Consider the following 14,116-nt stretch of genomic DNA (forward strand, 5'->3'; position numbering starts at 1 on the left):
CAAATAATAATGTAGATAGATAGATAGATAGATAGATAGATAGATAGATAGATAGATTGGGAAATTTACTATATATATATATATATATATATATATATATATATACATTCATACATAATTACTACTACTACTATATACATATAATACAAATATTATTTATTATTGTTATTACTATTTTGATGATGATAGTGATGATGATGATGATGATGATGATTATTATTATAAAGAAATAAACGTTAGCAGTAGATTTAAGCACGTGTTGCGTGACGTATAGCTCAGAAGCTCCGCCCCCTGCTACAGACCGCTGCTCGGTTCTCCTGGTAGTTCATTTCCTCCCTGGCTCGGTGTTGGTGTGGAGCCGCTGGCGCTGGGGCTTTAATTTTGTTGAAAAACATGTAACCAAAATCCTAAAAGCGGAAGGCAGAAGTCACACCGAGGAGCTCTGTGTTTGCTTATTTTGTTTTTTTGTTTCCACGAGGCCTGCGAATGGCGAGCGCGAGCGCGGAGTGAGTCTCGAAGAAGGTAAGAGGAGAGACACCACGCCACCAGCGCAGTGAGACTGGATCACAGGGTAAAGTTTTACTGTGATTTCTACAGAAATACATCTACTTCCTGCTGTTAAACTGCGACTCTGACTCATTATCTACTGTTCAATCCTCTGTAACTTTATTCCCGGCTCTCAGACCTGCACTAGACCTGAGACTAACAGCAGCTGAGCACAAATCCAGTGCTGTGTGGTTTATCCCGAAATATCTCCAAGAAATCACACTGATAACAAACTGAAGACAGAAGCAGGGATAACAAACACTAAAATAATGCAAAACTCAATGTAGGTTTACATTTAGGTTTAAAGTGCCTCTGAATGTGGAGCGTTGTGTACCTCTCCCTTCCTGTTCTGGACACACCTATAATACTTTATCTAGGAAAGCACTAATAAACACACAGGAAACATGCGTTCACATGTCACTTCATAGATGAAAATCTCAGGATGTCATTTTTGGTGAAGTTAAAAGAGATTTAATGGCATTCGGTTCTTGTATTGTGTTCATATTACTTAAATGGGCAGTCAAACCCCGCCCCCAGGGGCGTGTCTCACTCTACACTAGTAGCTCGTTAGTGGGCGTTTACTCATTTCGACAAAAGATTCGAATTTGGGCAAGATCACCTTTAATTTTAATCTCCATATTTAGCTAGTTCATTAATCTACTGTCAAATTTCATTTTCAAGGGGTTTATCACAAAATCAAGCACTTCAGGCACATCTGACTTCCTGTTTAAAAAGGAAAGACATCAGCACACGAAATCAAATCACACGCCTCTCGCGCATTTTCATTGTGAATTTAACTCTGCGCTGTAGGAATGGACCAAAACCAGGTTTCCATTTCTGACGCTGATATCATCTCCGTGCATCGGCCAAAATCCAATCCTGATCTTTGATATTATCGTGCTTTAATATCGATATGATAAGTCAAGCCGTAGCACAGAAGTCGCTTCTGATCACCCATGGGCGTTTCTGTGTCTGTCTGGATGAATCATGACAATGCCGTGAATCATATTTCCAAATAATTCCCAACAGCACTAACCCTTTTGTGTTCTCTGTGCTGGACAGAAAGTTTCCTGATCTGACAATATTGTGCTTTTTGGATCGGATTGGGATGATTAGTTGTCTGACCAGTCAGCTCATGTGAAGCAGGTTTTATCCTCCATTTAACCCAAACTGCTCTTTCTACACCATTAGGTGTGTCAGAGAAATGATAGAAAGCTGTATTCTAGCAGCATATGAGCTGCATTCACATACAGGCTTACATTTTTTTTTTTTTTAGCTCAATTATTTTTCCCCTCGTCATGTGAACAGGCTGATCCACTTTGTCCTAAGCTGGATACATATCACATGCTTGTATGTGCACAGTGTCAGCTTAGTAAAAACGATTAGAGTATAATAGCGAAAATGTCGAAGTTCTCGTATCCAAACTGCCCAGAAGTTGGACAGCGATGAAGGCCCTCGCTGGCAGCTCGTTCATTTTGCTACCACAAAAGTGACACATTTGTTTTATTTTAATGACCTGCAGATGCCACATGAATGTGATCTTAATAAATTTGAAAACGCAGGTCGTTTCAGGGCAGAGATCTGTTCGCTGTATGGGTCACTTCCAAGCAGCATCCAAACCACGTCCAGGCTGAACAATTGGATTTGAGTTAAATAAATAAATCGATCTGAACTGAGCAAAAAATGTGAACGAAGCTTTGGAGTGTGTTCATGTAGGACTGAGGGGGTGGACTTGTGCTCTCTCTCTCTCTCTCTCTCTCTCTCTCTCTGACTTAATGGGTGCCATGTGTTTGTGTAAATACCTTGAAAATGTAAAAATTCCACATATGGGCCCATGCCATCAAAACACATGGTGCCAAACAGCAGCCTGAAACTGAGAGTCGTTGAACTGCAGTAACGGTTGCATAACCGGATTGTCTGCACTGGATGTCCTGACTTGGATGCAGAAAACCTGTGGAAAATTTTGCATGTATTTCAAACATTTGTTTATTGTTTTGTTTTTTTCCCTCCTCTCTCTTCTCCTGCAGAAAGTACCAGCCGGCTGCACCATGCAGGGGAACAGAGGCCCCGGCCGTCTTCCCCAGTTAGTGACGCCGTCCAGTGGATCAGTGCCTTACACTATGACCCGGGTCGTACCTGTAAGATCTCCGCCCCCTGTCAAAGCCTTGCCTCCAGCGCCAGCACGCCCAAAACCGCTGGCGCCGCCTCCGACACGACCGCCCGCCGCTCGCGCCCCCGAGGTCCACAACCGGCGGCAGATAAAGAACACGTACATCTGCACCGGAGTCTGCTTCGGCATGTTCTTCCTCGTGCTCATCCTCGTCCTCAGTCTGAGCTCCAGCCAAGTCCTTGATGGTGAGACACCTCTGTAGTGTTGTATGTACTAGAACGTCAAAACAGTAACATGATTTCTGAGCATAAACTACATTCACATGGCAGTTATTATTGTATTTGTCATATTTTGCCAAAATTCTTTTTGTCCTGGTTGCCAATTTCTGTATCCTCTTGACCAGAAACAGAAATCTGATGAAGACCAAATACATTAGTGCGCAAATTTTTTTGTCCTGTTATCTTGTCAAGCAATGAATTTGTAGTTTAGGACAAAAAGGCATTTACAATGCACAATTGCAGATCTTCTGAAGCTCAGTCAGAGCTGATAGTTAGAGATGTCCTTTAGGTTTTGACTGGGCCACTCAAGGACACACAGAGAAGCCACTTGTTCTGGCTGTATTCTTTGTGCCATTGTTGTGCTGAAATGTGAACCTTCACCTCAAGCTGAGGTCGTGTGCACTCTTTTTCAAGAACCTTTCATTTATCAATATTGACCAGCCTCCCTGACACAATCCTGAGTAGCATGATGCTGCCATCACCATGCTTCACCACAGGGACAGTATTAACCAGATGTTGAGCAGCTGCCATTTTTTATCCAAATGTAGTTCTTAGAGATCCAATCAGAGTTCAGTTTTTGTCTCATCAGTATTACAGAGTATTTCTGAGATGGTTGGTAACATCTGAAGTTACGTTCCGCTGTAATGATTGCCATGTGTGAAAGAGTTTCTTGGTGAGCAGGAATCACGAATTTGTACCCACATGGAAACATGCGCTCCGAGATGCATGTAATTATGTAGCTTTGTGTACACAGTATGCTAAATGAATATACTGATTTATCTGTTTTCCTCTAAGCATTCAGAATTTAAAGACGATTGTATTTTACTTTGATTTATCATTCGGAAAGGAGTAGATTTAATACAGTAGGTTAGTTTTGTTGTGTTTAATGCACATCTTTTGTTGCAAGCCCTTTCTGAAGTCTGTTGGGGACTGTACGTTAATTAAAAAACAAAAAACACCACCCCTTGTATAACTCCACATGTAAGCAGTAAGCAGACTTTGTGCAGGTTTTCATTAGCTCCATAAACACTCAGTAATCTCGCTGAAATCCCACAGACAGAGCAGCACAGGTCCTGTTTCTGCACAGCATGAGAGATGTTTGATCCACTGAACAGACTCTCTACTTCTAATAAAGTCCTGCGCTGTTCAGGTTCAGTGTTGAACACTTTGCGCTGTAAAGCACTTGTCTAGCACAGCTGATGGAGGAAAGGTGTCTGAACAAATTCCTATTTCTCTCTGACTGCAGTTATTCTGAAACACTAAGCCGTGGATTTAATAAGCGTGGACTGTTTGCTCTGTGTGCTCTAGAGAACTGTCCTGACCACAACCTGACGCTGAGTAACTGGAACCCGGGACACAACCCAAAAAAGGCTGTGGTGGTGCAGAATGGACAAAACTTCAAACTGATTGCATCAGCAACCCTCCACTCTCTCACTATCCAATCAGGAGGTATGGTGTGATCATGTGACTGAGTGGAAAATGAGCAGAATGTCATGCAGCGCAATTATCAATGAATGAAAACCAGGGGCAGTTGTAGCATGTTTTCTATTTTCAGTCATTTTTCTGCGTCCTTGTTTCCTTCACAGGGTTGGTGGTGTTTGCTGATAACAAGGAAGGTTCAAACAACATTACTCTACGAGTGCACTTCATTTTAATTGAAGATGGAGGAGCCTTTCACATCGGTGCCTCGAAGTGTCGCTATCGTTCCCGTGCCACCATCACGCTGCTGGGCCGCTCGGACGACGCCTCTGTTTCTCCCGTGCCCGGTTTCGGACGCAAGTTCATAGGCGTACGTCCCGGTGGCACTCTGGAGCTCCACGGCGTGCAGTGGCCATCCTGGACTCTACTCACGCGTACCGTGCCTGCCACAGGCCTGGCAGCCGGCAGCTATGCCTTCCAGAGGAACTTCAGTCGAGGGATCAACCTTCGCGTGGTAGACCAGGACACGGGTGCCTTGCTAAGCACCGAACGCTTCGACACGCACGACTCGCAGAATGACAGCAGGAAGCTGACCCAGATGCTGCGCTCGCTGCCACACGGGCGCATCGTCGCTCTCGCTGTGGGCGACTCGGCCGCCAAGAACCTTCTGGACGAGACCAAGAAGACCATCCAGGATCTTCTGGGCAGCCACTATGTTCATGAGCTCAAATACAGGTACATCATAGTGCACATACAGATATATACGTAAACATTATACATGAGGATGATACCGGGTGAACTGGGCCTCAAAGCAAATGCAGTAAACTTGAAGCCCTAACAGAGCTGATGACCTCAAAGAGAGAGTGGAGATGAGATCTCCTGTTCTTGGGTATTGTAATGGTGTTGGTTATTTGTGAAGTTGGTGAATGAGTGAGCTGAGAACAGAAGAGGAAATGAAACTAACATGTTTGCTTTGATAGCTGTGGGTGAGGCTGGACATGGAAAGGGTTCTATTCTTCCGCCACCAGCTGCTTTATTCAGTTTAGAAACAATTTATTCACTGTTTGTGGCACGAAAAAGAAAAGAACATTACTGAATATTTTTCTTTTTGTTGTTGGGTAGGACAACTTAGGACTTCTCTGCATGTGCAGATCTGGTAACCTTTACATGTTTGTGTGTGTCAGTACACGGCTATGAGTTATCAGTTATGCAAATAGAGCAGTGATCTCATTTCTCTCTAATAAAAACACCAGATGAGCCTGTCTGTGAATCTGGAACCACTGACCGTTGTGTATAGATGCCTCTGAAGCCCCGCCCCTTTCTCACTTTCGCATTCATCTCACATAAACACACTTCACACAACTTTCTGGTGATCATCTGTGTATCGTCGCTGTCGTTTCATTTATATTCTATAAAGTGAAAGTTTTGCATGTTGTGTGCCTTTTTTGTTAACATTTTAACACTTTTTTTTTTTTTTTTTTTGGCCACAGTATGAACAGGAATGGTAATGCTGGGCATATTGACATCTACTAAAAGCGCACACACACACACACACACACACACGCGCAAAGACCTCCAATGTGGAACCAATTGAGATATTTGCCATATCCGCACTGTAATGGGTCGCTAATGGGCCTTAGTTTCTCTGCAGCGCTAAACTTCACTCCATCCTGGCATCTTACTTTGGAAAAAATATGCAAGAAAAGAAGCGGTCCAGCAGCATTTCCCACATTTCCTCTCTCTGTATTTGTACAGGAAAAGCACCACTGGAGGGTTAGGGCAAGCGTGTATCCAGGATGTGTGCTGAAAATGAGCTGACTTGTGTGTTTCTGTGTAAGATGTCTGAGCAAAACACACACAACACATGGTCTGTACTGACCTGGCAGTCAGGACAAGCACAAAGAACCGGACACAGACACATGGTGTGGAGTGACATTAAGGAGCCTGACGCAAACTTTTGTACCTATTGAGCTCTAAAAATGCTTACACACACACTCAGAAATGATCTCTCTCTCTCCTGCTCTCTCTCGCTCTTCTTCTTCTCTCTCCCTTTTTCTTTTTTTTCTTTTCTTCCACTCATCTCAGCAGTCCTGACTTGACAGTGCTTTTGAAGGCTTGGCATGAACCCTCACCAGCGGCCCCCTGCACAAACAGAAACATCTGGCACCATAATGTGAAAAAAATTGCGTAACGCAGAGGCGGAGTTCCCTCCTCTCTACACCCCACACACACACACTCACTCTCACTCTTGACGATACCTCAGCGCACACTGGGGGGTAATGGGTGGGTGTGTGTGTGTGTGTGATTCATGAGCATGCTGACATCAGGCAGCTTTCTGGTCAGAGACTTGGATCCGAGGCTTAATGTGGCTTAAAAAAGACCGCTGTGGTTATTATTAGAACTGTTTTCAAACGACTTTCGGGAATTTCGAGATTATTAAGGCAACGATTCTGTGTGTTTGATGAAACCGCACCGGCTATGACAATACAACACGGTTCAATGTAGCTTTCATGAATGATGATGATGATGTAGAGATGATTTCTGAATCAGGATTATTTAAAAGTATTCATGGTTTTTCTACATAGCAGTTGTCTTATTGCTTGGACAGTCCACAGTTGTTGCTTTGAATCTATCCAGCGGTTAACGTTTAGACTGATGCACCGATCCGAATCGTCTGTTTATTTATTAGCTAAATAGCTGAAGTGTATTTTAAAATTCTAGACAGGGCTGGTTTCTATAACCAGCAGTTGAGCTTCACTTGAAGCCAAATGTAAAATTCCAGTCTTGTGTATGCTGCTGCTGAACACGAGATGTGACCAGAAATCCAGATGTTACTGTAAATCTCAGCATTTTAAGAACAATAGTGTGTTTTTATATCGCAGCAGTATTCTGATGTTTACAGTACATTTCAACGACATTTTTATCCATTTATAGATGCATTAAATGTTGAGAAATGTTTGCAGGACAAGTTTTATCTGATCACTTTGTTATAGCAGCTATAATCTTTTCTTAATCTTTCACCAGCTTCTCTTTTTATCCTACTTATTTTAACCACACAAAAAAACCCTCACAGCTTGTTGATAAAAAATTAAAATAAAATGAAGTGAAGACATTTCTGTAGCTGAAAACGGCTGTACCGCTGAATGTTACAAAGCGTTGACGCTAGAGACACCTTCCTTAAACTGTCAATAAATGTCTCTTTTCTGACTCATCAGCTGCAGAATCGAGTCTGTACCAGTAATCTTGTAAAAGGACAAGAACCGACAACGAGCTCCGGTTTTATTTAACTTGCATGTTTTTTAAAAATGTCTTTATATGTTTATGGTGAAGAACACTGACGACTCTTAATCTGATTAGAGAAACAATAAGCCGTTAACAGTTTTTTTTTTTTTTTTGGACCTCTGTGTCGTTTCCAGTCATGTGCCGGAAACCGGTGCCTCGTTCTCACCGATCCATCTGAACTCTGTCTGTTGTTTTTCATCCAACAGGAAACGGCTGTCGTTAAATGCATTTTGTGTGACTTTGATGAGAAAAAGTACAAATCCTTCCCGTCCTTGTCACTCGATCTTTGGACGTCTCTGCGTCACTCAGACAGTGAGGGAGAAAAGTGCCGTGATTGTCAGAGGAAGGGCGTTTTCTTTTCTTCCTTTGGCATCTGAAGCATCGACTCTCTGGAGAAAGATCAGCGCACGAGTCGCTTGAGTTCGTCTTTGAGGAGATTCTTCTTCAGCGCTGACGTGTTTGAAGTGAAGACAGATCGTAAACGAGGCGTTTTGCGGCAAGCGTTTTCGCTTGTTTTCACCTGCGCCTCATGACTGGACTTTTCAAAGCAGTTTTTTCTCACAGAAGCAGAACTAAAGTGTGACTAAAAATTAACACCAGTCCAAACAGAGCAGTAGCATTAATAACAGACGCTAAATAAAGCTTAACTAGCTTGTAAAACTCTCACTGCAGTGCCACTGCAGTTCTCTTAAGCTTCACAGAGACACACTTAGGCTAGTCTTTTGTCCATTTTACATTTCTGCCAAAGGCTGGACGTCATCTTTCGCTCTGTGTGGGTGGTGGGGAGTTTGGGGAGATGGTGTCATTAGCTTCTGGCATAACGTGCTTTTTGTAACCTAAATCCTGAAGATCACTGTGTTAGTGAGACGGGATTTTCGAGCATGATAGGCTTTGTATACTTTGCTGTAAAAGTCTTGCAGTTCAGTTCGCATTACAGCTGCGGATTGCACTGTGATTTTTGTGCTGTTCTTGTTGTTAAAGGGAAAGAAGAGACTATTTTGTTGGCATCGTCTTTCACGAGGCCCGATGTTTTAAGTGACCTCGAGCCATTTCCTCTTCCTCTTTGCTGACTGATTGGGTGTTAACACTTCATAACACAGGAGCTGAGCATGGTCCAGCTTCACATTCACGCACCAGATAACAATATATCAGGTTTATCATATATTAATAATGAGGAGGAACACTTCAGATAGTAATCACACACTCAAAATCTCAGTTAATCTGTTTTATAGAATGCAAAATGCTTACATTTACTGGACAGAGTCTCCAGGATCAGAGACAGGAAGCTGTTCAGGACAGAGGAGTCCTTGTGCCATTCATTTTCTGTAGTGCTTATCCTACATAAGGTCATTGGGACCCTGGAGTCGATCCCAGGGGACTCAAAGTAGGGGACGCTCTGGACTGGGTGCCAACACATCACACACACACTCATTCACACTCTGTGGACAATTTAGAGATGCCAATCTTCCTACAATGCACATCTTTGGACTGGGAGAAGAAAGGGTACGCAGAGGAAACCCTCGAGGCACAGGGATAAGCTGCAAATGGCACAGGATGGAGGCAGGAATCGAACCCCAGACCCTGGAGGTGTGAAGCAAATGTGCTCTCAGGAACATGACAGCTCATTAACTTCAAGAGAGAGAGAGGCTGGTGGTGGAAATCACCACTTTTGAACTTTTCTGGCCTCTAACCAGTCACCACGTAATTAGCTGAATGGAGTTGAACTGTGTACCATTAAAGTGCCACATGATCTCCACAGAAATACATCTGTTCCTGGAAGACGTTTAGAGAACAGACCTAAACTAAGCAACATCATCGTCAAAGAGCTACACAGACAAAGTTCTGATTCAGTATCAGTCACAGTTAAAAAAAAAAAAAAAAAATGTCACCCTGTGGAGCTCCATTAAATCCACTGTCGCACAACAGGAGGTTAGTCAGAGAAGCAACCAAGCAGGCTGAGTGTAACTTTGAAGGAGCTGGAGAGATCCACTGTTCAACGGGAGACGTTGTTCACAGGACAGCTATATCCTTGACCCTGCTTTTTGAAAAAGTGGAGAGCAGGAAGCTGTTATTTAAAAAAAAAAAAAAAAAGTCTCTTGGTGAAACCAAAATGGAAGTTCTGGGGTTTGGCACCAAGTGTCCTTATTGTCAGAAAGACCATACTGCTCCTCGCCCACGGTGAAGCGTGGTGGTGGTGGCATCATGTCAGCGCCGACTGGGAAACTAGTCAGAATTGAGGGGCAGGGCAGTCCACAAGAAACCATGTTCCTGTCTGTAAGAGACGGTTTAGATTTAGCTTCCAACAGGACAATAACCCTAAACACACTGCTGGATCTCCACACACACACACGCAGGAATGATACAAACCTGAGAAGCTGAATGAATTGAAAGTCCAGAGCTCAATCCAAATCTGTGGAAACAAGCTGAAGAGACAGATTTCACACACAAGCACAGCTTCACTATCATCTCTGGATACAACCCAGAGTTAGATTACAGGCATAAACAAGACTGTGATATGGCCAGGGATAGCATTATTGTGATTGTTTTGCTACACTGTGTTTGGGATTTCTAAACAGAATCTGGTCAACACCAGATGTGCCTTTACTCAAGATCGGTCAGCATTTTACTGCAACATGAACTGAAAGATAACGTGATAAAAAGTGATGCACTGGTAGAATTTATGACGACCGGATTTGAGGTTTATTTAAAATCTCTTTCTTCTTTCTCTTACAGGCAGGCGTGGGCGCTGGTGTCTGTGGTCGGTGGAGGAAACAGCTCATGCTCAGAGGAGGTACGTGAACACGAGAACCATGACACTGGGGGAAAGGCGCTGGCTCGGCGAGAATTTGTCACTGTGGACGGCGTGCGGTTCTTCGTGTCCGCATACAGCGAGTGGTGGATCGGTACGTTATGAAATCGCAAAACCGCACAGACACAATCGCTGAACAGTCTGTTTTATACTGTTTTAGAGCAGAGTGTTTACCTGTGCCACTGATCATAGTGCTTCATCTTAAGTGCTTCCAGAAGGTGAAGAAACGGGAAGGTCCTAAATCATGTCAAACTAAATGGCTTGACCTCAAGGTCTAATACACACACACACACACACACACACACATTAAACACTTCTTTCTCCAAGGAGAGGTTTTATTAGTGCTGCTCTATCGTTTTTACTGTGAGCCTGCTGTTCTGTATATTAAATGAACAAAAAAAATCATGACTTGGGGGTGTGCTGTTAAAGGAAAATTATCAACAGGGATTTACTGATACTATGTCAAAGTTGTTTATTTTCCAATAACGGTGTGGCCTGAGGCGTTTCATTCCAAACACTTACGTTTTTAACTCACAAAACAATGACGAATCTCCTTTTTTTGGTTTGTTGTTGCATTTAACTGCTGGGAGACACGTTAGTTCCTGAAGTTCCCAAAGTGGAAGGTTACAGTTGTTTACTATAGAAATGAATGAAAGAGTGAACACCTTAACCCTTCTATCTTATGTCAGAACTGCTGTTATAGAAAATTACTCTCACTTCTGTCCAATCAGAATTGAGAATTGATATATGTTTGTTTCCTGTTAAATTTTCTGTTTTCTTACTGTAAAACCTTCAGGGAGCACTCCAGTCATAGTGAGCATGAGGAGCTCGTTTTATTGTTGTTTAGGAGTCTGGATGCTCTCCTCTGAACAGGATAAACACAGCAGAATGTCGACCCAAGCAGCTTTCCTCTTTCTGAATCCTAGAGTTTAAACGGTGTTAAATATCCTGATGTATCTCATAAAAGAATACTGGCACAGTCTGTTACTGAGACACAAAGACAGCTCTGTGCTGAGCATCGGGCTTTTTCTCCGCTACACTGTGATCATCGTCCTGCAGCCATTAAAGCTGAATTATCTCTGAATGACGTCGTTCTCAGTGCTGCTCTTATGAACGAGAGGATGCAGCAGGCTGACCCGCTGACAGCTCTTTGGTCTGGAAATGTTGCTTACGGCATCAATTATGTCATCATATAGTCGTTATCCGGTCGCTTCAGGGCGGTCACACACAACGTACAGACAGTGTGTCGTTTCTTTTGATTGTGGTCCTGTCGACGCAGAGGCTCCACTCACCCGGCGGCTGCTGATTAAGCAACGCTTGAATCTTGCAAGTTCTGGTGTTCGTTGAAAAACAGGAAATCGAAAGCAGTACTTCAGCATTTAGATCGACATATATGACGAAAGTTACGCACCTCTTGTAGATTTATTGAGGTCAAAGGTCACAAGATGGACGTTCCCCGGGTCTTTTTGTTTTTGTTAGACAGTCGTGTAATTTCCCCCTGCTAATCTCTGCTGTTTTATAGAGCGACCTCGTTAAACTGCAGTAAAGACTACTTTCCTGAGCTTGCACAAGTTTACAGATGCGTGTAGAAACATGCAGAAGAACCCAGAGGCAGGAGCTGAGGGTAGCGTACATGTAGAGATAATAAAAATGTGTCCTGAGGAACATGACCTTTCAGTGGAAACTCCTCCTCAGTTGATATTCTTTTCCTTCAATTTTTTTCCTCCTTTAATAATTGAGTTTTCACAACCTCTCACTAAATATATTAACACTATAAATCCTTTTTGTCCCCCAGGTTACGCCATATCAGGATTTCAGGTGGACGTGGTGGACCAGGTGATCCTGAACGTTCAGGACGATGTGAGCAGCTGGAGGCCAGGAGATAGGATTGTGGTCGCTAGCACTGATTATTCCATGCACCAAGCTGAAGAGTTCACACTGCTGCCCTGCTCCCACTGCACCAAAACACAGCTCCGGATACAAGGTGATGGGGGGGTGTGTGTGTGTGTGTCTCTCTCGCTGTTTGTCTCTCTCTTTTTCTCTGTGTGTCTGTTTCTCTGAGTCTCGCTCTCTCACTCACTGTGTCTGTCTCTCACTCACTGTGTCTGTCTCTCTCTGTTTGTCTCTTTCTTTGTATCTCACTGTTTCTATGTGTCTGTCCCTCTGTCTGTCTCTCAGTCTCTGTGTGTGTGTGTCTTTCTCTCTGTCTCTCAGTCTCTTTCTCTCTGTGTCTCTCTGTAATTCTCTTTCTGTATGTGTGTGAGTGTGTGTGTGTGTCTTTCCTTATTTAGAGCCCCTGAACCACTAACTGCAAACCTGCCCCAATGCCAGTGTTTGTGTTGGTGGTGGAGGGTTTGGGGGGTTGTTCTTTGTGTTCAGTCCCTGGCTGAACACAAAGAATAATAGAATATATAAGGAAATATATGGTGGGGGTGTGTGTGTGTCAGTCTGTGAGCTTTACTGCGGGTCATGGGTGTCACCAGATCAGTTCAGTGGAAAGCACCCACTTTTCCTGGCAGATTTCCAGCTTTGTATTTTATCACCAAACCTCAACTGTGTTTGTTTGTGTTCTTTTCAGTGGATGCCTGAGGGATGTAGCGTGGGGCGACAGATTTCCATTTATGTCCCAAATGAAATGAATAAATGCTGGAAATGAAGACAGGAGAGTTTCTCATGGCAGGACAGATAGGCACTATTGACTTAAACACCATCTTCCTCAGAGACAGGAAGAGGGTGAGGGGTCCATCAGTACACAGAAAGAGACCGCTCTCTCCAGGGATGCATGTTGGATGTTTTGGATGTTGATGTGTGTGTTACTGTGTGTACACACTCTTTATGCTTCCTGTGGTATGTTAGAATAACAACAGAAAGAACTAACGGTGAATTGTTGTGTTGATTGTGTGTTTGTGTTCCAGGGAAGCCTCAGTTCACTCACATGGGCGAGATTGTAGACGGGGTGGACATGCGTGCTGAGGTGGCACTGCTCTCCAGGAATATCCTCATCCATGGAGAGATGGAGAACTCCTGCTACGGCAACAACTGGTGTCAGTTCTACGCCCACGACACCTTCGGAGGACATGTCAAGGTTCGACGATAAGAACAAAACGCAAGCGACACGCCTAAATACAATACACACCTACAATACATCTAAATATTCCAGTCTCATGCTTCCACACAGAGTGTGTGTGTGTCCTGGTATATTCTTCTTGTGATAACACTGAAGCCATGCCTCCTCCACTGAAAAGTCTACTAGGGAGCTGATTTAGTCCTTTTTAGTCCTAAGACTTTCAAAAACCATATTGAAGGTTGATATTTTCCTTAGTGGAACGAACAAGCACTCTGATTAATACGTCATTAAATCTTCTAATAATAGCACAATAAAAATCTGTAATGCTCTGTTACTTAACATTGAATAACAGCTCTGGATTTCCCCGTGTGTGTCTGTGTAGATCCTGGGAAATTTCTCCTCGGTACACATGTCTCAGGTGGAGCTGAAGCACATGGGCCAGCAGGCGGAGAGGGACAGCCATCCAGTCCACTTCCACATGTGCGGTGATGTGGACGAGGGTCGTGCCTACCTGGACTCGCTCTCCATCCACCACTCGTTTTCGCGCTGCGTCTCCATCCATGCCACCAATGGCTTGCTGGTAAGAGACTATCTGTAACGAAGGA

General features: G+C 43.6%; 1 protein-coding gene and 1 long non-coding RNA gene across 3 annotated transcripts in view; one reads left to right on the forward strand and one right to left on the reverse strand.

Annotated features, from left to right (window-relative positions):
• Positions 1–306: 306 nt before the first annotated feature.
• The window catches only part of cemip2 (cell migration inducing hyaluronidase 2), a 29,179-nt gene continuing 15,369 nt past the window's right edge, over positions 307–14,116 (forward strand). The window contains exons 1-8 of one of the 2 annotated variants that reach the window (XM_058374918.1): positions 307–571; positions 2,574–2,901; positions 4,243–4,383; positions 4,521–5,088; positions 10,369–10,538; positions 12,240–12,428; positions 13,360–13,529; positions 13,894–14,091. In XM_058374918.1, the coding sequence (XP_058230901.1) occupies positions 2,595–2,901; positions 4,243–4,383; positions 4,521–5,088; positions 10,369–10,538; positions 12,240–12,428; positions 13,360–13,529; positions 13,894–14,091 (1,743 nt within the window). In that variant the 5' untranslated portion in view covers positions 307–571; positions 2,574–2,594. The remainder of the gene's footprint in view (positions 572–2,573; positions 2,902–4,242; positions 4,384–4,520; positions 5,089–10,368; positions 10,539–12,239; positions 12,429–13,359; positions 13,530–13,893; positions 14,092–14,116) is intronic. The other variant, XM_058374919.1, reaches the window with a different exon arrangement.
• Positions 9,490–12,207, reverse strand: LOC131343325 (uncharacterized). Its single transcript, XR_009203133.1, has 3 exons — positions 11,856–12,207; positions 10,003–10,058; positions 9,490–9,907 (listed from the first exon to the last, which is right to left on the reverse strand). It is a non-coding gene; the product is annotated as an uncharacterized LOC131343325 (long non-coding RNA).

Source organism: Hemibagrus wyckioides, linkage group LG22 (genome assembly GCF_019097595.1).
Source record: "Hemibagrus wyckioides isolate EC202008001 linkage group LG22, SWU_Hwy_1.0, whole genome shotgun sequence".
Taxonomy (NCBI): Eukaryota; Metazoa; Chordata; class Actinopteri; order Siluriformes; family Bagridae; genus Hemibagrus; species Hemibagrus wyckioides.